General features: G+C 48.0%; 2 protein-coding genes across 8 annotated transcripts in view; one reads left to right on the top strand and one right to left on the bottom strand.

Moving 5' to 3' along the window:
• The window catches only part of anks1ab (ankyrin repeat and sterile alpha motif domain containing 1Ab), a 31,740-nt gene extending 12,214 nt beyond the window's left edge, over positions 1-19,526 (top strand). The window contains exons 1-14 of one of the 7 annotated variants that reach the window (XM_078092856.1): positions 1,757-1,920; positions 2,530-2,645; positions 6,076-6,174; positions 6,465-6,611; positions 8,759-8,866; positions 9,355-9,525; positions 10,489-10,626; positions 10,818-10,889; positions 11,072-11,155; positions 11,306-11,443; positions 11,776-11,952; positions 13,371-13,469; positions 14,296-14,396; positions 15,394-15,561. In XM_078092856.1, coding sequence (XP_077948982.1) covers positions 1,896-1,920; positions 2,530-2,645; positions 6,076-6,174; positions 6,465-6,611; positions 8,759-8,866; positions 9,355-9,525; positions 10,489-10,626; positions 10,818-10,889; positions 11,072-11,155; positions 11,306-11,443; positions 11,776-11,952; positions 13,371-13,469; positions 14,296-14,396; positions 15,394-15,427 — 1,509 coding nt within the window. In that variant the 5' untranslated portion in view covers positions 1,757-1,895 and the 3' untranslated portion in view covers positions 15,428-15,561. Of the gene's footprint in view, positions 1-1,756; positions 1,921-2,529; positions 2,646-6,075; positions 6,175-6,464; positions 6,612-8,758; positions 8,867-9,354; positions 9,526-10,488; positions 10,627-10,817; positions 10,890-11,071; positions 11,156-11,305; positions 11,444-11,775; positions 11,953-13,370; positions 13,470-14,295; positions 14,882-15,393; positions 16,038-17,075 lie in introns of those variants that run through there. The other 6 variants (XR_013453307.1, XM_078092852.1, XM_040204841.2 and 3 more) reach the window with 6 other exon arrangements.
• Positions 17,578-24,189, bottom strand: LOC120835693 (T-complex protein 11-like protein 1). The gene is made up of 10 exons (XM_040204857.2): positions 24,044-24,189; positions 23,224-23,314; positions 22,981-23,110; positions 22,776-22,896; positions 22,072-22,292; positions 21,813-21,949; positions 21,290-21,438; positions 20,335-20,516; positions 19,718-19,890; positions 17,578-19,402 (listed from the first exon to the last, which is right to left on the bottom strand). Exons 2-10 carry the CDS (start codon positions 23,300-23,302, stop codon positions 19,146-19,148), a joined length of 1,449 nt encoding a protein of 482 aa, XP_040060791.2. The 5' UTR covers positions 23,303-23,314; positions 24,044-24,189; the 3' UTR covers positions 17,578-19,145.
• Between the last annotated feature and the right edge of the window lie 133 nt (positions 24,190-24,322).

Genomic DNA, 24,322 nt, shown 5'->3' with positions numbered 1-24,322 from the left:
ACAGCCGTGATGGATGCAGCCAGCAGCCCGGCACAAGTGGCCGCTGAAGTCTACAGCCTCCTGCGTGGACTACGTAGGCAGAGGCCTTTTAAAAAACATCTTTTATTATGATATATATTATCTCTACCCAGGCCTTTCCCCCGTCAGACGCCTCTGTTATGCTCTAAAACATCTGGAAGTACATGATGGACGAGATGAAGAGGAGACACAGCTTGAAAAGTCCGTCTTTTCGCTTCTGTTCTGTTATCCTTACAAATTCCTTCCGACTTACATCAACGCTGCCTCCCGCCCCCCCTTGTCGTATAATCAAAGTAAGACGTAAATGAATTAAACCCGTCCGCTAATAGGCAGAGGATTGATGAGGCTCTTTGATTCAATACCCTGCCACAGCCTTGAGAAGTTGGCTGTTGCAGACGAGTATTGGGTCTTCGTTCGTCCCTTCAGTCACTGTTGGGAGAGAAGGAGTGTGGTTTTTGGGGGGGGGGGGGGGGGGGGCGGCTCTTTGCCTCTGATGGTGGCATCCTTTCTGCAGTGGCGAGATCAGAGTGTTTCTGCGATTCCGATCGGCGCGGCGGGGAGAGACGGGGGGAAGGTTAGAGAGAGACAGGCGGCCGTGTGTGAAGGAGCTAAGGAGCTAAGGAGATAGGAGGGACAGAGGGACAGACGACAAGGAGCGAGAAAACATCGCTTCTGTGCGTCTGTGCGAGCGAGACGCAGGGTTGGTGGGGGGGGGGAAGAGGGAGAGAGGGAGGGGAATTGATATCGTGGGAGAGCGAGGCAGAGAGAGAGAGAGAGAGAGAGAGACGTGGATACGTGGAGCAGCACCTCGCATCAGCCCTGCAGTGCCATCACACAGCATGGGAACCTTGCTATGAGATCGAGGGCGAGGGAGAGAAAGCAGAGAGAGAGAGACGAGAGAGGGGGGAGCGAGAGGGGGGGAGGGAGTTCAAAAGAAGAGCTTGAGGGATTCGGTCGGATGAGAAAGGGGAGGATGATCTGAGTCTCTCGCCCGTCGTGGATGTGGGAAGGACGCGAGCGGCAGCAGAGGCTGAGGTTGTGCCAGTGCTCTCTGCGGGTCTCCCGTGCGGAAGTCGACCAGCGTCAGGACGTTGTGCCCTGCGAGTAGCGAGGGTGGGAGGGGGCAGAAGGGAGGGGGAGGTGGGTGGGGGGACCGCGTGTCAGCCGGGAGCAGCTTGCCGGGAACCGCATCTGCGCTGCCTGCATGTCTCAGACAGGCAGGGGATGCAGCAAACCTCTGCCCTGAGCACAGAGGCTCTCCGGCGAGGAGAAGAACCGGGCGGGCTGGGGTGGGAGCAAAGGCAAAGGGGAGAGGGGGGGGCGGGGAGGGAGAGAGGGAGGGAGGGAGGAGGGGGAGGAGGAGGAGAGGGCAGGACACCTGCCTCAGGGGGGGAGCAGGCGTGACCCGCGGGCCATCCCTGGCTTCGAGAGTCGAGAGTGTCACCTTCCGTCTGTCGGATCGGAACCCGGATTTACCGCTTTGGAGGGATGAGAGGCAGGTTGCCTGCCGGGCAGCACTGGCACCGCCGAGGACGCCGAGGCTTCTTCCACCGGCACGCGGCTTCCCGGGAGCTTTATCGAGGAATCTATGTTTGGATTTGATTCTAAATTGAGGAGTTTGGATTTCAGGACACTGGAAATCTCAAGAAAACGTTTCTTTTTTTCTTTTTTTTTGCTGTAGGATTTACAATATGTCCACCTGACCGTACTCCTTGTGGCTCTGGAAAAAAAAGGCAAAAAAAAACTGATTTAAGTAAATGTGTATTCCTTGATAAAAAAAAAAAAAATACACGATTACCTCAAAAGTACTTTAGAATGCTGCTATCTTCGTTATATGATCCGTGTCCTAGCTCTCAAAGAGATTGACCAATGAAGCCATGGGACTCAGCCAGAGCTTTACAAGTATGTGTTGAAAACCATGACACGTTTATTTTGGGGGAATTGAATATCTCTGTGTTACACCCTGAATCATTTCTGATAGTAATGTAAAAAAAAAAAAGATGGGTATATTGTAAGCGTGGTACAATAATGTGTGATGTATGAAAATGTCTGCTTTAGTGATGGATGTTCCCATTTCCCCTCAACCTCAAACGCATTCAGTCTCTTGACTTTTAGCTTCTGCGAACTGTCGGTCCAAACCTAACTAACGACACCGAGCTTCAGATGGGCTTCCTCCCCCTGCACCACCTCCTCCACCCTCGCCTGACACCTTCAGTCAGTCACACTATCGCCGGCGGATGCGTGTTAGCCCCGAAGGGCTCGAGCTTGGCCGCACTTCCTACCCTCTCCTCCCGTGTTTGAGTTAACCGGGACCCCCCTCCTCCTCCTCCTCCTCCATCCTCACCCCTTTGTCCCCCCCCCTCCCCTCCTCCTCCCCGCCCCGGTGCCGCCGCACTCGGCTCTGCCTCTGCTGGCCGAGGATGATGTGGCAGTGCCATGTGTCGTCCTCCGAGTGCCGCTGCTACCGGCTGAACGGCTTCTCCCTGCTGAAGCGCTTCCCTCTCTCGGCAGATGGGGCCTGCGGTAAAGCCCTGGACCAGCCGGTCGGAGAGTGGCTGGAGCACGTGGGGCTGCCGCAGTACGAGAGCAAGTTCCTGCTCAACGGCTTCGACGACCTGCGGTTCATGGTGAGTCACCTGCGGCGCGTCATCGCGGAGAGGGGAGGGGAGGAGGAGGTGGGAGGAGGAGAGGGGGGGGGGGGGGGTCGCTTCTACTTTGCATCACGCTGCGTTTGTCTGTTCATGTCGCCGCTCTCGCCTCGTCCCCCCCCCCGTCCCCCGTCCCCATCAGCCCCTGCGCCGTTTCTCTTCCCTCCACCTCTCCTCATAACTCCTCTCCACCTCGTGCGCGATGCGTGACCCTGCTGAGATTTATGGACCCGCACTGGATCCATTCTAAAGAAGGTGGGCTGTCGCCGACAGAAAGATAAATGAAAGCCATTAACATTTTCTCACATATGGTTCAATTCCAAAGTCACCTCTTCCCCCCCGCGTATAGAATCTTAGTGGACTTGGTCTTTGCGTAGATAAAATCAGAAAACCCTCTGAATGCTCGACTTGTGCAATGTGTTATTAACACAGTTAAAACGGTTAATTCGCTTGATCGCACATGACACGCCCCTCACAGGTGATGCCCCGCCCCTCACAGGTGATGCCCCGCCCCCTTCGCCACGTCAGGGTTAAAATGTGGGGAAAAAATGATCCGAACATTAAGTGAAAATAAAAGTTTTGAGTCGGAAAATATAAGATTTGTATCTGAAAATATAAAATCTGCAACCGAAAAATATAATACACTGAATTTCAAAAAATAAATATAAGTGAAGATTGAAAAAACAAAGTTTCTGAGCTGAGTCAAAATCTACATTCATCCCGAAAAATTTGTTTTTCAAATGAACAAAACTTTTGACCTGGATTTGGCTCCATACATCCAGTAATAAATTGTAAGTTATTTCAAAGCTACATAATTCGTCAACTCCAATGTTTTTAAAACATGGTTTGACAGTTACTGAAAATCATCAAAACCCTTTTGGATAAATGTTTTGCATTTTTAAAAAAACCCATCAGATTACATATTGATAAGTTCATTCAGCTCAACGACGTCCGCGTGCTGACTGAAAGCATTATCATGTTTCCTGTCGAGAAGCTCGACTGTCAACGAAGCTCGATATCCAGCTGGTGATGGTTCTAGAAAACACTCCTACGTTTTCCATGTTAATCTGAAAAACACGGCTGCGCACTGTAAATAGTTACTTCTAAAGGGTCAACGCTGACATTTCTCGCAGCGCGGAGCGGCCTTAGCGCCACGTTGCATCTGCTGGTCACTGAAGTGACACCAGAAAGCTCAGAGGGAAAGTGGTTGAATTTGTTTTTTTCTAACTAGTGAGGGTCGAGATTACAACGTAATGAGATAAACTCGTATTATATGCTCATAGTGAAATCAATACAGTCCAAGTGTCTTGATGCAGACCGATCGGCTATCGTCGGACAATATTGAGGAAGGCGTAGAAGACGAAAGGTCTTAATTGCACGGTTTGTCCACGAGACAACACTATTTTGCCCTGTTAAATGACATTAGAGGGATCGTCTTTCCTTTTATAAGCAGACATGAGAGAGGGGGGACAGGAAATGAGGGGGAGATGGATCTAGACAGGAAATTGCGCGACACAAAGCAATTGAACCAATGATGTTGCGTTCGTAATAAATGGTGTCTTAACCACCAGACACGCTGGACGGCCACGGTTCCTCGTCATATATCTCATAGATAGTAGTTAGAAAGGAGACAAAGCGACCTTCTTGTCTTCGTGGGTTGAAAGATTCCATGTTGATCAAGATTCCCGGGACATAATGCGATAAGGAAGGATCGGGTCATTAAGCATTCACTCCACCACTAATGTGTCTGCTGGACTTGATGCATCAACGAGATAAATGATTAATTTCACAAGACAAATTACCAGTGATTATTTAAAAGGGTTCGGGGGTTAAAAGCAGGGGAAAGACAGACAGACAGACAGACATTGTGAATGTTTAATATTGTGCCCTTATAGATTCTGCCAGATTTTCTTCAGATGTGGAAGTCAGGATTTCTTTGTGAGCCATATAAATCCACAGCATTTATTACTTAATTTTGTGGCGTTGTGTTTGTGTTCAGATGTCCAAACTAATGTTGCCACGAGGCAAATGTCCTACTGCGAATCACCCTACAAGTTACCCATCATGCATTTACATTGCATCAAATTTTTTCAATTATTATAATTTAGAACTGAACATACACATTGTGACCCATAAATTAACTCTTCATTCTTTCAGGCCATATCATTTTTGCGCCAGCTAACATAATTTGATTTAAAAAAAAAGAAAAAAAAGAACGATCCCCCTGTGGTGCAGAGCAATGGAGCAATTCTAATTCACTGTTGCATTAACTGAGTGCATTTAGTGAGATGAAGGACTTCTACCATGGCTGCATCTGCAAGTCGTGTCGGATTAAATCAAACCACCGTTGCTCATAAGCTATGTAAGAACTGAACCATATATTTCCGTCACATCTTTCAAATGCAGCATGAAATAATAAGTTTGCAGAGTCTCCTGAGGCGTCCTCAAACTTCAGACTGCGTTAATAAAAGTGGGGAATCTATTTCGGGCTTCCCTTGCATCAGACCCAGCTTCATTTTGACCTTTATTCTGGTGATCAGTGAGTAATCTCCTGACTGCGGCCCCGTGAATGCTGCTGCTGCTGCTGCTGCATCGGCCTCTGAAACCGCTCCGGTGAGAGCGGATTGAGTAAAGACTAATGAACATTTTAACATTCTTGGCCAGGAAGAATCAAGCGGCAGCAGTCCGGGGGGAGAAACGCTTAGCTCCGCATTTCCAAGGTTCTCCTCGTATCTTTATTCCCGCCTATAAACCGGAATAAATTGACAAAAAGCGTCTGGAGCTGCAGATACGAACGGCGTGCGCGAAATAGACAAGAATCTGCTTTTCAGTGGAGATTTCAGGAGGCGAAAAATGATTACAGTTCATTGCCTCGATGTTCCCGAATTAAGGAATTGTTGCCAAACTGCGGTGAAATAATTTCTCCCCGGACTGTAGAGCTTCCCTCGATGAGACGGAGCAACAAAGGGATCCTATAGACGCCGCTGCAGTCATGGAGGCCTTTGTTCCTCTCCGAGTCGCACCACGTCAGATTGATTACTCCTGGCACGCGCAATTAATTCGACTTCACCGTCCTCCCACTCTGCTGTTACTGCCCGTCTCGGAGACGTGCGTGTATGTTGTTAGTAAGCGTGTGTGTCTGCAGCTACAATGCCGCCCCCCCCGGTAGCTGCAGAGTAGAATGAGTCACAAGCTGTTTCCCACATGTGTGTAAATACTGTACGCCAGTTTGTGCGTCCGGACATTTAAACAACTGCACAATGTGACGGATTACAGATTGATTGTCATTGATTCCACAACTGTCCATTCTGCGTATTGTCCCCCGTGCGTTGTGTTTGTTTCTTGTGTTTGTGTTTATTTGTCTGCATCCATGCATGTGTGTGTGTCTCTTGCATTTTGGCACGTGTAGGGAAGTAACGTGATGGAGGACCAGGATCTCAGAGACTTTGGGATCACCGACCCAGGACACAGGAAGAAGATCCTCCACGCGGCACGCAGCTTGCCCAAGGTACTAAACATGGTACATGTGACATGTCTGGATGTTAAAAAAAACAGTACATGTAAAGAAAAGACGTTGACCGAAGATATTTTAGATTTAACAATGAACAAATACATTTTTAAATAAGGAGATATTAAGGGTTGGGCTACAGCATGCAATGAATGTGAGTTGTACACGGTTTAAAAAAGGAATGCATTTTGTTGTTGTACACACCAGGAATAACATTTATACACCGGTCACCTCTATTTGAAGCCATTTCCTTAGTAGAACGCGTGGCCATTGATTTCCCTTCACTCCAGGTTAAAGCGCTGGGCTGTGACGGCAGCACATCCCTTGTCACCTGGCTGGACGGCCTTGGCCTGCATGAATATCTACCCAACTTCCTGTCAAGTGGCTACCGCACGCTGGAGTGTGTGAAGAACCTGTGGGAGCTGGAGATCGTCAACGTAAGAAGCACAACACTCACATTCAGCCGTTGCGGCTTCAGACTCTAGTGCTTCCAAAGAGACGTGAGTGTCGATGGACTCACGTCTTTAGACATTCAGGACCTGCGCTCCCTAATCCCAAAACAAGCTTCATGCCTCATGATTGAGGTTAAGAAGCACTCTAAAATGCAATTTTGTAATGACATGGGGCTCGATGATTGAAGCATTTGCATAAAACTGTAACAAAAACCCTTTTAATACCACTGAGTAATTAGAAGTAAACTGTGCAGCGAAATGTAAATTAAGGAGCAATATGGGGACTGATGACGGGAAATGATATCATTCGGTTTCATCTTTATGGTAATTGTGTTACATTTTATGATCAATTGTAATTACATGGGAGGACTCATTTATTTTGGGCTGGAAGTAAAAAGCAATCATGAAGATATTGTAAATGTGCTTGTTGGCCAACTGGATAATCCAGAAGGAATATCTGATGGGGTTGATGATCACTGTCTGCATTTATATTTGTGTTTTGAAACCAACATTATTATTATTACTGTTATTATTAGTCTTTATTAAACAAGAAGCATGCAAAATTTCAAAATGAAACTGAAATGAAGACATGATTTTTGCCGGATTAAAGGCACAAAATCTGAGATTAGGAGCTTTCCGATCGTCTCTCAGCGGCGCGGCGCGTAGAGGTCGAGCCGGCAGTTTACAGCGAGCGTTTCTAACAGCGCTGAGGGCGGCTAAAGTGCTGACCAAGTACACAGCGTTCTCCTGAGGGGGGGGGGGGGGGGGCGCGGAGGCCTTGTTTTACACGCCTGCGACCTCGCCATCGGTTTGTGCCGCTTCGTCAGCTGTCGCCGTCACATCACAGCACCGGGTGGCCGTGTCAACAAAGCAGAGAGCTGTGAGAACAAGAGAGGGACAATAAGTCCATTGCTGCTTTATTATTGTTCTGAATGTTAAGATACAGCTCCTGTCATGTGCAGTCGCACGGCGAGAACACAACCAGCAGCCACTCAGAAACACCATTACACCGTCTGCTTCACACGGGCGACGTCATCATCTGGAAAAACGCGGTTCTAAAATGACCGGTGGCTCAATGTTCGTTTCTTTGCGCCCGCGGGAAAAGGAATAAAAGTCTGCAGCTGGACGATTAGTCCCACATGCTGGACGGCCGTGAGACAAAAGGGCATTTTGCTGCAAATGCACAAAGACGGCGTTGGCAGAATGTCAGAAAGCCTCAGTCAGCAGCAGCAGCCAAACAGCGGGCGAGGGACGGCGTCCAGCGGCCTGCGACGCGGCACAGGGAGACGCGTGTGAGCGTTCCTGCCAGGAATCACTTCGCCCGTCACATACCCCCCCCCCACCACATCCTGTTCCTGTACCAGCCGTCAATTTGATCCACGAGCTGGTTTTTATTTATGCTAATAAAACGCTCTCTTATTTCGCGCACCTCCTGGTCGCACTGGGATTCCGCACGTGAGGAGAAGGTGGACGGCGGCAGGAAGCCTGACTACAAGTTCCCTCGACTGCCTCCGACTCTCACTGGAATAAATAGTTGAAGCCTGCAGACAAAGAGCCGTACGAGCTACGTCACTGCGGACGCAACATTAATCACTCGACGTCCACCTTTGCTGGATGAGCATGAATGTTAATATCCAATTATGCAAATATAGACTATGAAGATAATGAGTTTTGGTGACATAACGTTAACCTGTGTTGCAGCAAAACAAGGAGATGTGATATTTGTAAAAGGTTGAATGAGACAGAGACAGATGTGTGTCAGGTGAACTTGCAGTGCTGCAACACCATCAATTAAAAACATTTCACTTTTCTCAAGTCGGCACGTCGCCTCGTCGCCGCCAACGGCGGTCTGCAAATTCCTCAGTGTTTTTGAAGCGCCGCAGTCCAAAGAAGGAGGGTGAATTATAGAGTGTGCCAGGAAGGAGACGGGGCTGTACTCAAAGCTTGCGGCCAAACAGATCGAGGCTGAATTATTGACGGGAGGGCTGCAGGCCACCGACTGCGTGTCGCTGCGTTTGGGATGAATCTCTATTAGCTCGGTCCAGATGAATTCTTGTGTTTTTTTGGGGGGGGCGATATTGATGTGACGGTGCACCGTGAAGTCTGTCTCACGTTGACGCTCCGCCCTCTAGGTCATTAAGATCGGTGCCCTGGGTCACAGGAAGAGGATCATCGCCTCTCTGGCAGAGAGGCCCTACGAAGAGGCTCCGTCAAAGTCCCGCCGTATGTCCCCGATTATGGTACGATGAGGAAATTGATGCAATGATGTGGTCTCTGTTGCTACCTCTGCATTCCGCTCTGCTTCCGTGTGTTACAGTGTTGTATATTTGAATCCAGATAGACGGTGACCCACTTTTGACTTTTTGTCATTTAACAAAAATCAAAACCGAGTTTGCTCGACAAGCTTGATTTATGTGCCAACATTGTTTCGTGAGAAAATGGATCCAGCGGAAATCTAATTTTGGAATGACATTCTTTAACATTATTATGTTCACAAGAGCTAAATACTCTGGGCTGATTTCCCAGGCAGATTAAAAACCGAGCTGAAAAGAACAGAGAGCCTCTCTGGAAGAGCTTCTTTTGTGGAGGATTAAGCTTGGATGTAGATCAGGGAAAGCAGCCCACCTAGATATCGCTGTCGAATCATTCATCTGTGCTGTGTGTGTGTCTGTGTGTTTGTGTTTGTGTGTTTGTGCACCCTTTCGTGTGACTGGGTGGGATTTGGCAGTTCCACGACCTCCTGTCCCAGACCACGTCCCCCCTCAGTCAGATGGACCCGTACACCAGTCGCTCCATGGACATGCTCCTGCCCTCGAGCGAGTCCGACCGGAGGCGGAGAGGAGTTGACCAGGACTGTAGTGTTTCTCTGCGGTCGTATAGCGAGAGGCCGCGCTCCGTAGTGAGTCCCACCTTCTTTCACTTTAGACAGAAGTCAGTGAGCGACTAGCTGGATGATGGAGGAGCAGGGTGGTGCACGAGAGCCAGGCGTGTCAGGGCGTCTCGTCACGGGTTCCGGACGCAGAGCTGCGATGCAGAACTGAAGCTGTAGAAGACTGTAGCCGGAGCGCCTTTCAGTAATTCTTGGCCTGCCGTACCTTCAAACTTAATACTTTATGAGCGAGATGAAATCAACTTTAAATTAACAAGGTAACTCTAAACTTTAGCTGCTCATAAGGATCATTGTATCTTGGTATTCTAAGGGATAAAACCCATGCAATTCAATCTTTATTCACTCGCACGTTTTGGGTTATAATCTGTTCCCCTGAATTCATGGGGTCGCCTTTCAGAAAATGAGCCAAGAATAACTCACTGATCAAATGTACCATTCACAAAAGGTCAAATCTGCCTTACATGCATTAACAGCCAAGCTGGCATTCTCGTTTCTGACTCCCTGAGCTCAAAGAGAAAACACAGAGGAGCGTCAAAGAAAAGAAAAATGTTTCTCAGGATCGATCCATCCTTTTTCTTACTGCTGGAGGCCACTCAGGCAGCATTATATCTAAAATCACTACTTTGCACATTCCTAAATTCTCAGCCGATTACTGCCAGTAGTATATTTCACCGTGACAGGTGACTTAGGAAATAACTCAGCCCGGCCCACACTGACCTAAGGGCCTAACCGTGGGCATGGATATTTATGATTGTACCAGCAAAAAGTACCGAGGTGCTGACCAAGCAGACTTTGCCCACGTGCACAAATATGTCTTGTGTGCGCGTGTGAAGAAAGAAAAAACCCCGGCGCGACAAACTCGATGGCCGTTTTAGAAGAAGCGAACGCGTCTCATGACGCCAGGCCAGCTGGGTTTTTTTTCCTCTTCTCTCTTTGTCGCATTCACCGAGCGACCGCTTTGCATCTCTGCAGGACAGAAAGAGCGAACGGCACAAAGACTCCCGATTAAACCTCCGGCCGCCGAGCACGTCCGCCACGTACGCCACGGTGTCCGCCTGGCACCACCAGCCCGAGAAGCTCATCCTGGACTCCTGCGGGTACGAGGCAACCGTAAGTCCCTTTTTTGTTTTTTACTGTCTTTCGCGTGGAAGCAGACATGCACGTTTTTTTTCATGCTTAATTTAGAACACAACATTCTACCACTGTTCCCTAAAATGGATTTTGGTGCTTTTTTAAATTTGAATTTACTGCTCCCATCGTGTAGTGTAGCTGACATGTAGAGTGCTTTGATTCCCTCCTAGTACCTAGGATCAATGGTAATCAGGGATCTACGAGGAATCGAGTCCACACAAGAGGCCTGTGCTAAAATTAGAGTAAGTATTACTTCTAAGCTTTGAGGATTTTTCTTCTAATACCATTTGATATTTTGGAGAATAACTCAAAAGCAACTAAATAATCAGAATGAAATGTTCAAGCGTGGCAGAAGAAACATGCCAACTGGGGCAGCTTTGTTTTACCACTGTATATCTCACCTATTTAATGTTGTCCATTGAAGAAGTCAAAGGATGCAAGAAAGGGTCCAGTTGTCATTCTGTCCATCACCTACAGAGGGGTCAAGTTCATCGATGCAGCCACGAAGGTAATGGGAAAGTATGTTTGTGTGCGTCCGCGCGTATTGCAGTCGACACTCCCCGCCTCTATTAACGGTCGACTCCCAGGAAGCACTCACTCACTCACTTCCTTCCTTCCTTCCTTCCTTCCTTCCTTCCTTCCTTCCTTCCCCCTTTAGGCCATAGTAGCGGAGCATGAGATCAGGAACATCTCCTGCGCCGCCCAGGACCCAGATGACCTCTGCGCTTTTGCTTACATCACCAAGGATCTGAATAGCGGCCACCACTTCTGCCATGTGTTCAGTACTGTGGAAGTGGTGAGTAATACTACTCTATTCTCTATATATATATATATATATATATATATATATATATATATATATATTTCGTTGCTATATTTTGTCGATGGTCGAAGCAGATCTAACTAAATAGTGCTTACCGACGTCTTCAAAATCTTTATAATAACATATTATAATATATGATATACTTTATCTCCTAAGGCTAATGTGACTTTAGGTAAGATGCATCGTAAAGCCCAAAGAAAACCAATGTCTAGAGGTTGTTTTGTGTCAGTTTGCAGCAGCTAAAGTACCGTCTGTTTGCATTCGCCTTTTCTTTTTTAAGCAAACATTTTTCCTCACTCTCATAGACGCAGACCTACGAGATCATCCTCACACTGGGACAGGCATTTGAGGTGGCCTATCAGATGGCGATGCAGGCCAGGGCCAGACACTATGTCCCGCCCACATCTCTGAGCCCAGAGGTCATAGAGACCAAAGCCAGCCGCCCGGTATCTCAGTCATGGAGCAGCATGCGAAGATCAGCAGTGAGTATCGCCCTACAACTCTTTAAAAAACAAACAGAAACAATGCCGAGCTTGTGTTTTCATAATTCAGAGAAAGTACACAGACCTCGTGACCGACTTTTTTCCCCGCCACTGAATCCCCCAACAAGCCTCCTGGAAGATTTGCTTTCATTACTCATTGCTCTGCTTCCAATTTGATCTCGCTCCCCTCACTCGGGTCGGATCTTTTATTTTTCCGAGCGCATATGCGAAACATGACGGACGGTTCCTTTCAACTGTTGATCGTGTGTGCGATGTCCTCCGGGACGTTCCTGAGGGGCTCGGCCCTGCTAGTTGGACCCAGCCCGCCGCTTCCTCACCGCTGATGGATTTGCGTTCCCTGAGCTGTGCGCACTGATGCATGGACTTCTCAGGCTGCATAGAATGAGCGCTCAGTGATCACTGTCACCTGAGCGAGCTGCACAGCCGGGAGCGCGCACCCGCATGCAGAGACACAAATCACTTTGTTTTACTACCTGCCGTTAGGGGGATATATGGAGTAATCACAGAGCTGCATAACGAGTCTGGCTCGTTGTTTAAGTTTTAATTGAGGGGGGGGGGGGGTGCTGCAATTTGTTTAATGCTTTTTATGGCCGGTGAATGCATCCAAGCCTGGTTGGTTCAAACACAGTTTGTATGTACGGTGGAGCCTTCAGAGGCGATGAGGCGACTAATCCGTCGCTCTGATCTCAGCGGGATAAGATTTATTTGGTCGATTTTTTGGATTTGGATTTGGCTCTGTGAGCACGACACCGGTAAACACAGCAGCAAAGCTTTGCTCCTGTGTGATTATTTTTAATCAGCTGTTGGTTCAATCAACTTATCGATCAGTCGACAGAATTGCATGCGTGTTTGTTGACCCAGAAGGTTTAGGGTGAAATATGTGCCGTTAAATCTTTGTAATATTAGAAATAAATGGTTTCTCATTTCTAGCTGTTTAAATCAGCGAATGTGAGCGCCGTTAGTTTGATGAAAATGCTGTCACCGTCGGTGGTAAAAATGTACGATAAATTGCTGCTGGGTACTCCCTCCATGAATACATGTATTCCCTTTCAAAAGTTTGGAATCAGCTGCTGCAAAAGTTTGAATTGGTGCAGTCTGATGGCTGAATGCTGGCTGAGAGCGACGGAGACACCTCAGAAATAATAGAAATCTCCAGTCACTGAACGAAATTGGAATCTTAGCAAAAAGGACCAAAAAAAAATGACAACGGATCACGAGAACAAACAACGTAGAAGAATATTCCGGTGCAATTTGGCCCCCTGAGCCCCAAACAGGTGACGAGCCGCTGCTCCTGGAATCCCGTCTTTGTCCCGTTCAAATGCTCTGTCCCTCTTATGCTCTCTCGTCTTTTTTTAACGTGTCTTTGTTCTTGTCTTCTTGGTCCTCCTGCCTCCCAGGGAGCCCCTCCGCTCGAATGCCGCTGCTGTCACTGTCACACGTGTACTACCCACCGTCCCTCCTTCCTCCCGTTGCACTCTGTTAGCCCTGGAGTCCAGGTCCTTCTCTTTCCTTTCCTCTATTCAACCTGTACACACACACACACACACACACACACACACATCTGCTCACACATCAACCCCCTCTTTATTTGTTCTGTTGCCGCTTTGTCTCCTTTGGTTTGGTGCTTCTTAGTATCTCAACCATACACATCCTCCTCATCCCTTATGTTCCTCATCTCTCATCTTCTCGATGCAATTGGCTGAAGTCTTGTGGTTAAACCCCCCCCCCCCCCCCCCCCCCCCCCACTCCCACCCCTCCCCCGGGAACAGAGGGTGTCATGATGGGTTTCACCTTCTCTCTGTAAGGGATGTTGTTGGTTTCATTGTGTCTGGGTTCGTAAACACGGTGGTTCGAGGTTTCTGTCGGGTGGTTCTTCAGCTCCCTTTCTCATTTTTTGATTCCACTCTTTGTCAAACTGTGCACGTCCTTCATATGCGGCGAGTTCTTTTTGTCATTTTCCCGACCATTTGTGTCTCTCAGTAAATCGGCATCAATCAGCCTCTGTGTGTTTTGACTGCTCATGTCTCGTTTGCTGGTGTGGGGCAATCGCTGTTCTGCCCCCCCAGCGTTGTTTTTACTGCTGCTTGCAGAGGCCGAGGGAACTTCCTGTCACGCATCGTCCATGTTGTGGATTGAGCCCCGAGTGTCTGTGATCATAACATGATCACCGGACCTCCGCCCACCCACCCCCCGCCCTCTCTAATCCACATGCACGTGTGTGTGTGTGTGTGTGTGTGTGTGGGTAATGGCCTCTGCCGCCGCCGCCCCCCCCCCGTCTCACGCCCTCCTCTCGCCCCCCCCTTCCTCCCCCCTCCCCGGCAGATCGACCCCCTGGAGATGGACGCAGACATGCAGTCCCTGGGCGGCAGCACCACCTGGCTCTTGGACCCGCGGGACCCCCACAGGCGCCCCGTCAGCACCAAGTACGAGACCACCATATTCTGAGGCCGGACCCCCGCGGGCGCCCCTCAGCACGCCCTCGTGCTCCCCCCTCCCCACCCCCGCATCCCATCCTTTACTTATCTCTCACACACGCACACGTTTATACATGCCAGCCCCGTGCCTTCTCACTGTGATGGTATAGCCTCCCTCAGGGCGGCCGACTCCCGCACCCCCCCCCCCCCCCCCCTTGCCCCGCCCAGCGACCCACGGCGACCTCGCTGCCCGCCACGACGAGCACTCCTGCGGCCCTCCCGTGCCTACCCGAAACCTCCCCCCACCCCGCCACCGCCCCCCCGCCCCCCCAAGGCCTATTGTGGCCGCAGCCAACGGCGGAGCCCTGGAGCGGAGCATCGTGGACTGATCTCGTTCCAAAATGGCCTCGCTCTCTCAACCAAACTGCCTCTTCCTCCTCATCCTCCTCTTCCTCAACTTGCATCTGCCTCCACATCCCCGATATCTACCAGAGGTTGCATTTTATTATTATTATTCTTCTTCTTTCAGGCCGTTCTTTAAAGCATTTTTATTTTTCTCTGTTTGTAGACTCCAAATTCATTTCCAGAAAGGATCATTTTACAACATTGAGTGTAATACAAAAAGGGTTCATGCGTTCAAATGCTTAAAGAAAAGTCAACATTTTGAAGAAAGGGGCTTATTTGTTATAGTTGGCTGAGGCCAGGAGCAGCCTTAATTAGCTTATATAGCTTAGCATTGGAACTACTAACGTGGTTCAGTCCAAGTTAACCGGTGCATGTTTATCTATTTAACTATTGACAAGAAAACCAACCGTTGAACTTATTCTTTGAACGCACCTTTTTGATATCGCTCGCGTAGAAGGTTTTAATCTGTAATGTGGAAGCATGAACCTTTTTTTTTTTCTTTCTTTTTAATTATTTTCATCACTCGTTATTTTGACATTTCTGAATTGTTTGCTGGTTTTGCAAGACGGTTATTTATTATTTTTTCTTTCTCCATCTTTAGCCTGTCCTGTCTTACCAGGCATCTTCCACTGTGAGGCCCCATGAGGAGGCTGCTTTGCTAGCATGGGATGCAAGACGGACAATTAAATCAATGAAAGACAAAACGGCAACATGCAGCCAACAACCCGCGCTTTCCTTTCAAAGCATTTGTACGATTCTCAGAACTCCACGACGGATCGGTCACGAATCTGCCGCTGATGTCTGAACTCAAAACGGACCACGGACGAACACACACACACACAAGAGGACAACAGCCTTACGTCATTTTGGTTATTTATAATCAACTGCAGACCCCCCCCCCCCCCACCACCAACTGCACGTCTCCCCCTGATTCTAAGAGAAGGAAGACGAATCTCCCCCCGGTGGGTCACGATGATGATGAGCGATGAGCTCTTCTGTTCAGTTTGGTCCATTTGTCCAGATGAGAGTCGTCGCCCCCTCCCCCCCCCCCTACACACACACACACACACACACAACCCCTCCCAGCAGTCCCTCAGCCTTCACGGTAGCACCGAGAGACCGCAACTTGCTCCTACTTGTCAATTTAAAATATATATATATATAAAACACTGTGTTAAAACGTGGCACTATCCCTTTTAATACCTTATTTTCTTTTCTTATGGTTGGATAAATTGGATATTAGTGCATTTTGTGATACTTTTTGATAGACTGATGCACCTGGTTGAAATGCTTTCGGAGTGAGCGATTAAGAAGGGGGGGGGGGGGGGGGGGGGGGGGGTCAATGATCAATGAGTGTACCGACGTCACATCCACAACAGATCATTTGATTTGCACATTTCCCCCCCACGTAGCATCTTATTGTCGCGGTGACACGGGTGGGCATCCGTGCGGTTTGCACCGTTTTCGAACCAGGCACAGAACAAGCAAGAGGAGCCTCGCCTGAAAATAAAAACCTCGGTGAAAAGATGTAATTCCACAGCGTACGTGAGAGTGAAATCCGAGCGCTGCCCCGCGTTGTGTTGCTTACGCTGAGAACGTGACGCCGTTCTTATTTGTGCCCTGTGACTCACAAACGCTGGAGTCGTCACATATCTGTCGTCCCCCCCCCCCCCTTCCTCCACCCTCTGTGTGCACCGCTACCTGCTGTGCGTGCTTGTGTGCCCTTGTTGTGTGTGGTCGTGGGAGTTTGGAAGCTGTCACTGTCCTTGTTTGTGCGTGCTGCAGGAGATGTGCGGCATCGAGCTCCGGAAGGGGGTCAGGGAGGGGAGGAGAGGAGGGGAGGGGGGGAGGGTCGGGGGCTGCGAAGACGTGACCGGGGCTGTGTGCCGGTACCGTGTCGTTGCCACTGTTGTTTCTGACTGACAGCTTCCCGCTGACGATGCATGTTGCCAGCGTTTTCTTCTTTTGTGTTTTCTGTTCCCTTTGCACTCCGTGTCTCGTCTCTCCTCTCACCCATCCGCCACGCGCTCCTTCTGCCCCCCCCCCACTCCCCTCCATCCTCCTCATCCTCATCCCTCCACCCAGCACTTTGTCACGTGTGTTCTTTCCACTTTGTGTGTGTGTGTGTGTCACCAAGGCGAACCTGCTCCAGTATGGATGCATAATATAAAAGCATTACACTTTGATGAGCGGCAGCTATTTAAAGCGAGTATTGGTGGCGTGATTCAGGCTGTGCATGTGCCCCCGGTTCTCCTTTTTAACATTGGTGTTTTCCTTGTGTAGCTCACGCCGGCGTTCAAGTTCCCGGATACCAAGCTGTGAGTTGAAGGGGAAGCAGCCGATGCGAGCGCGTTGAGTTTTAGTGGGCAGAGCGAGTGGAAGAGAGGGAGAGAGAGGAAACCAGAGTCACGACTCACCCGTTTAGATCTCACTCTGTACACCCCGATCCCCCCCCCGATCCCGTCCGCCCGGAGAGGTCGGTCAGAGGAGGACCGAGTCAATGTCGTGACCTCGTCATGAAGGTACTGTGTTGCTTAGAGCACTGGAGACCGTAAAGGGACGTTTCTATTGATTCAGGTTCCGCTGGCGTCAATAAGCGTCAATGGTGTCGAGGTTAAATCCAAAATGTAACAAAGCGTAGAGAACAAATAAATAAACTACCAGCATACAATGCTTTTGACAGCGCAGGGTTTCTGAATGAAAATGTGATTCTGTTCTAAATCTCAAAGCAATATCATATTAATGAAAAGTTGAATAATACAATGACAAAAGAATCCCTCTCAAGTCTGTTGTCAGCATTTTGTTTTATGGTCAAAGAGTAAATCACAGGAACATAACACCAGCTGTAGGGACAAATATAACATGGTAAATATATATATATATATATATAAAGCAAGCAGTGTTTCCCTGCTGTGAAGATTAATGGATGCTGCCATTTATATATCAACCAAATGTATGTGTGCACCATTTAATATATTACATTTCAGTCTCAGGGCTGAGCGTCGGTGGGAAACACGGATCAATACTGCTCCTCGATGGTATTTCCAGAATGGTCAAGAACTCTTTCCACCATGTGTTTTAAAAATACAGTTTACATTACTTATATTTGTTTCTATCACATAATATTTTTGCATACAATAACTCGGTTGGTGTTTCTTTTTTTTATGCCGTACAAAGTGTATAAGATCATGCAACATTTCTGGCTACCTGGATTAATAAATCAATTTAGAGTTTGAGAAACTTCTTAAAAACCTGTTCCATGGCGCAGCCGACTGCATATTGTTTTTAGTGCTAAAACAAGATTTATTGAGCATTCTGGAAATTCCTTTCACTCCTCACGAAAACAACTCCATCAGCTTTAAAATTCTTCTGCAACTATTTCAAACTGTGAATTTTGGGCGACATTCAAGGTGTCCGTTGGTGTAATTAGTTCCGTACGGTAGGAAAATATTCTCTCTGAGTGGTGAAACTTGTGTTAAGTTAATACTTTTTTATTTATCAAGCTGACCAGTTTTTTAAACGAGTGTTCTGTTGCATTTGAACTTTGTTTTTGCAGCGTGGTTGTTATAAGTGTATCGAATACACAATTATAATAACTAACCAGCTTATATGTTCCAAATGTGTCTAGTAATCATTTTACCCGAGAATTCTGATTAAAAGTCATCACGATCCAGTGTGAAGCCTCACAGAATGTTGGTATCCGTATTTCTTCTCAAAAGTGGAATTTTTTTATTTTAATTCGGTATTTGTTTTACGCCGCCTGTCTGGTGCACCACCTCCCACTAATCTTCACTGCAGGGGAAACATTGAGAATATTGTTGGTTAATAATCAAAAAGTGCAAAAAAATTAAAATAAACAAAATAACCGAATTCAGAAAAAGTGCACTTTGTCTTTGGTAAATGAAACATCTATCGAGATGAGAAGAGAAACCAGCTACATATTAAAACTAATATACGTATTATTTACAAACGTAGCATAATCTTTGGTACTTATTTATTTTCCTGAGGGTGGTTATCTGGATGTAAAGTCAGCAGAGTGTTTTTTTCAGGCCTGACGCTTCTTTTCATCAACATGCTGAGAGCGATTTGTTAGAAAAAACACACTGGCATTCATTTTGTTTCACGCTGTCTTGTTTGTGTTGTGCTCTAAAATGTGAGGTGAAGACGCACTAATGCAATAACAATGAATCTGCCTTCTGTTTTTCACCTTTTTCGTTTTGTTTAAACACCTCAAAAAGAATATAATACACAACTTTAAAAGCTGTAAACGTCTTTTTCCCCTCAAAACGTTCCCCTTCCCTGTATTTACACCGCGGCGGCGCTTTCTGCGCCGAACGGCAGCTTATGTCGAGGTCACCGGAGGTCGTCCGGGCCGCCCCCCTCGGCCTGGCGCGAGTCCTCCCCGCTCTCGGCCTCCCTCGCCGGGGACAGCAGTCCCCTGAGGACGGGTGCGTAGAAGGGGCCGAAGACGCTTCGGTTGAAGCGGACGATCCGCCCGAACGCCGTCGCCAGCTCGCCGAGCTCGGCGCTCACGGGCCCGAGGGGAGCGGGCGGCTCCGGACTCGTCTCGGCGAGGCCGCCCTGCAGGAGGAAGGCCTGGACTCTGTCTCCTGTGTTCGATCCAGAGAGGGACGAGGGGGGGGGGAGGGGGGAGGAAAGAAGTCGGCTCTCTGCGGCACACTCGATGACATTTCAACGCATGTTCTCTCCTGCTGATTAAAATATACTACCAAATACCGCGTTACTGTCACTGTTTTGACAATCAATAGTATTTGATATATACGTTTTTTTTAATGCCCAAATTCCTCTGGTTCCTGCTTCTGAATGTGAAGATGTTTGAAAGCACAAGAGGTTTTTTTAGAGCACACCTCTATAGAAAAATGCCCCCCCCCCCCCACTCTGTTGTTGCGGCCCTTCTTGCTGACCTACGAGTGTGCGAACAGGGTCGTTGTGCCTCCACAGCTCAGATATTTGTCCCCTCAGCAGATCCTGGCTCTCCTCGGGCAGCGCCGCCGCTCCCTGGCGGCTCACGGCTTCGGTCACCAGCTGCAGCACCGCCTGCCCGACCCCCGGCAGCGCCCCCTTCAGGTCGGCTTCCCTGCGGCGCCACAAACCGCCATTTAGACACACGTTGCCAGCAGGCTTCATTAGATGTGTGTCAAGTCCCCCGGCCCGTTCATTTATCCGTTTAGAAGGAGAGTCCTGCGACCAGTAGGAGTCGATAAATAAGGGTTGTTAATAACTTCAGGGTCTCTCTGGTTTGGATTGAATAAAAGGACATTTTAATATAGGCGATTAAGGATTGAGGGAGTAGGAGGTGCTGCATTTTATTAGAGCTTAGAGCGTAAGCAGGCCTCGGAGATCACATGCTGCTCCTCCACATTTATCCACCAATCACGAGGGCGCTTCTCTAGAAAGAATGAGGTCATCTGGATCCGTTCTGACAGGTCGGTTGTCTCCTGTCACCTCCATCAGTTTCCTACCAGTACAATACCTGTTCCCCATGACAGCCAGTACAAGCATCACCAAGTCCTCCTCTTACCTGGCGTGACTGCCCTCCAGCAGGGCAGTGACGGACCGCCTGAGTCTACCTACAAACCCCTGCAGGGAGAAGACGGCGTCCCCGCACTGAGCGCTGGTCAGGAGCAGCACCGACGCCTCCAGCACCAACATCTGGAGCCTCTGGCCCAGAGCGTCTAGGCGGGCACGGTCCATCAGCACGGTCTGCGTGGGCGGGGGGGTGGGGGTCAGCACAGGGGAAATAACAGCTTAAATAGCTTTAAAAAAAATGCTGGAAACGTTGTAGCTTTACTAATTGGAAAAATAATGAAAAACATGAATCAGTTTGTATATAATTGTATGTGGAAAATGGTTGTGAAGGGAGCAAATAGTAGTGGATACATTACTGAAACCCATAAGTCATGGATAAATTGCTACACTTACAGTTAACCTAATAGGATCAAATCGATGGCTAAAAGGAATAAACAGGGATGCTAAATTGTTGGCTAAAACAAATAAATATTTTTCCTAGTATATATGTGAAATTGTCAACAAAAAGAAATGAATTAGTATCTAAAATAGATAAATAGACAGCCAAGAGTAATACATATATTAGTGAAATTAATTTAATCAATTAGTTTAATCATATGACGACATTATTGCAGGATGTCTACTGTTTTATACAATGACTGGTGTGAAGTAACCTGGAGTTTAACATCAGTTCAGATGAAGACCTTTGAGAGGCGATGGGGGGGGGGGGGTGTTGGTGTTGATGAAGCCGTCTCTGAGCTCATGTGACAGGGCCGCGTCAGTGCATCGGACTGAAGAGGTGCTGCTTGAGCCCTGATGTGCTGTCACATGCTTTAACGTGTGGCGAAGGGGTGGAGGGTGGGATGGCGGGGGGGAGGGTGGGGGGGGCACTGAATATTTCCTCACGATCAATAAAACATCACTCGGTTGAAAGGCAAAGTGCAGCGTGTCGTCATTTGTTTTCTGACCTCAGGGTATTTCGGGTCTCGCGGGTCCCAGCGCAGCAGGCGCACGTAGGCCCGGTTGAGGACGGCGGTGGCGCCGACGGGACCGGGAGACTCGGCCCGAGCTCCGGCGGCCGCCTCCTGAAGCCAAGCGGTGGTGTCGTCCAGAGAGGCTGAAGGGTTGAACACGTCACATGGTGTAAATGGAAGAAGAAGAAGAAGAAGAAGAAGAAGAAGAAGAAGAAGAAGAAGAAGAAGAAGAAGAAGATTCCATAACGACTAAGATTGTAGCTCGTGTAAGAGAAGACATTTATTAGAAAAAAAACTCTCATTAGCACAGCTGTTCCTGGACAGAACATCTGGGCCAGAGGTCACTGATTGGCTGTCCGGCTCTTCGATTAATCTACGAGAAGCCGGAAAATATAGCAGGACGGGGCTTCAGAGCGACGAGGGTCAGAATCAGTTGAATTGAAAAAATAATACATTTTCCAAGCGACGGGGTCACTTTCATCCTCCATCGCTCACACACTCAAACACGCGTCCTCACCCGGCTGCTGGTCCAGGATCTGCTGGAACTTGGCCCTCTCGTACTGCACGGCCTGCTGCAGAAGGTGAGGCCTCAGGCTCTGGATGGTGAAGTTGACCATGTCGGTCTTCATCAGGCCCAAGACGCTGAAGATCTCCCTGCGGGGGGGGAAGCAGCTTTGAGCGAAACAGCTTCTTGGACGCATCACCGAATTTCCGATCTGATAAAAAAATGCGGTAATGCAGAAGAAGTTTGGTCTGGTGCAAGTTTGGTCCCTGACCTAAGGAGCTCCACGGGGTCCCTGAGGTCCCTCAGCGCCCTGACCGCTCGGTCCCGTACGGGGGCGCACAAAGACGCCATGGTGTTGATGACGTATGCTGCCAGTCTGAGGAGGTCCAGGGCCCCGTGGGCGACCTGCTGCTGGATCAGCTCCATGTCCAGCACCTCGTCCAGCTGAGCTCTCAGGCGGACGTGGCCGGGCAGCAGCAGGGACTCGAGCACCTGAAGGAAGAATGCATCAAGAGCCGGTACGCAGGGAGGTTAGAGCATTTATCATCTGGAAAATGTCCCGCACATTACAAACTGAAACTTGATCACAATTATTCCATCACTGTATTCAAAGGGTTCTCATCAAACGATGGATTTTATCCCTCAAATACCACTATTGGCTTTAAAAAACTAAAATGTAGTATTTGTCTGGGATCTTCTCATCTAACGCTTATTCTGCAAAAGTATTCCTTTAATAATGATTATCATTGCTTGTTACACCAACTGAAAGTACCACAGTGTGTTTGTCATCACCATTTATCAGCGTGAATTGATTTATCAATAACAAACATATTTCACCGACATTTCATGAACAGCAGAGCGCTGCAATGAGTCATGTTTCCGTGACACTGTTGTGACGACTGCGTGAGGGTGAACGGGGCCCCGAGGTCTCAGTGGACCCCCCCCTGCCCTCTTACGGACGCCGTGCACACTTACAGTCTTGACCTCCCGGAGCAGGGTGACAGCGTGGCTGTAGTTCGGAGGGTCGCTGCTCAGCTGCTCTTGAAGACTGTCCCAAAACGCCCGGTGGACGATCTCCGTGACTCTGCCCTCCAGGCTGCGGGAAAGAACGGTTGGAAAGAGACATTTTGTTCTCACTTCACCCGGCGACGGCGGTCATATTTCGGCGTGTGCTCCTTGCCTGTCGGCCGCGGGGCTCCTGGGTTTGAAGCAGAAGTCTCGGTTCAGCATGATCTCGTGAGCGAGGTTCAGGTTGGAGAGACAGTTTTCCAGATCCATCAGGCGGGACGACGAGGCGGTGGGGGGGCTCCCTGACACCACAGACACACACACACACACGCACATTGTTTATGCTGCCAATTCAATTTCTGATGGTCCCTGAACGCGTCTCAACCCAATGACTGACACAGTAAAAGCTTCCTACCTGTGGGAGAGTCCAGCTTTTCCAGACTGGGAAGATCGTCAGGGGAATCATCAGCATCCCCGTCTCTTCGATTGGGCATTTCGGCAAAAGTCTGGGCATGTTGGTGAAATTGGTCACAATGTGTCCAGTGAAATATTAAGCGCTGTAATTGATAGTCGGTAAGCTGATCGATGAATCTACTTATATTAGAAAAATGATCAACTTTTGATGTCATGAGATTGAATTTTACAGGTGTACAGAAGTATACTCTAATTTAAGTAACAATATCACAGTGTAAAAATACTGATAAATACTGACATTATTATTATTATGGTTAAGCAAAAGGAAAAGAAAATACTCTAATTGAGTTCATGTAATCTCGTGATTCCCAGTGCTGGAATGTCACCAAGTACATTTATTACTTATTTAAGTTTAATTTTCACATTTACTATTTACATTTTATGTTACTTTATACTTCTGCTACACTGTATTTTCGAGGGGAATATTGTACATTCATTGTAAACTTAATTAGGGCGCAGAATTCCATGAATTCATCAAGCAACGTCAATGCATCTGAAGTTGGCTTTAAACTCACAAATAATGCTTCATTTTGATTAGTGACGAAAATCTGAATAATAAAGTCTGAAATGAGCCATTGTACATATCGAGTACTTTTACTTTTTGATACTTGTTGATAATGTGTCTGTACTTTTCCTGTAAAGAATAAATGATTCGAGTAGTTACTTCCTCCACCTTTGTAATAAAAGTTAAATAACGTTACAATGAAAGTTAATGGCAAGTTACAATCTAGTTATGAAAAATCTTTCGGAGACAAACTTACCTGTAGGTGGTATGTCGGTAGATCGTTTAGAACGTAGATACACAAAAAATGTGAATTTAAAAGTCACTCGTCACTCACTCCTTGTAGCACCTTTTAAAAGTCCCAGACACTTCAACGTTGCAGTTTGAACTTGGGCCAAACCATTCTGGATAGGACATAGGGGTGGGAGGCTAAAGTTACTGTCTCTTTTTTTGTTTGGAAACAATGCAAACCCGTTTGTACAATTCTACCGGTATTTGAATGTAAACGCATTAAATTGACGGTGACGGTGTACATACA

Source organism: Gasterosteus aculeatus, chromosome 17, assembly GCF_964276395.1.
Source record: "Gasterosteus aculeatus chromosome 17, fGasAcu3.hap1.1, whole genome shotgun sequence".
In the NCBI taxonomy this organism is placed as follows: Eukaryota; Metazoa; Chordata; class Actinopteri; order Perciformes; family Gasterosteidae; genus Gasterosteus; species Gasterosteus aculeatus.
Note: the sequence above shows the minus strand (reverse complement) of the source record. Positions and strands in the feature narration are given on the sequence as shown.

What these genes read in the sequence shown, in the direction of transcription:
- LOC120835693 (XM_040204857.2), bottom strand. Translation starts at nt 23,302, where the DNA reads ATGCCCAATCGAAGAGACGGGGATGCTGATGATTCCCCTGACGATCTT. An exon ending in AAAGCTGGACTCTCCCACAG is followed by an intron (nt 23,111 to 23,223) that starts GTAGGAAGCTTT and finishes CTGTGGTGTCAG; the next exon opens with GGAGCCCCCCCACCGCCTCG. An exon ending in AGGAGCCCCGCGGCCGACAG is followed by an intron (nt 22,897 to 22,980) that starts GCAAGGAGCACA and finishes TCTTTCCCGCAG; the next exon opens with CCTGGAGGGCAGAGTCACGG.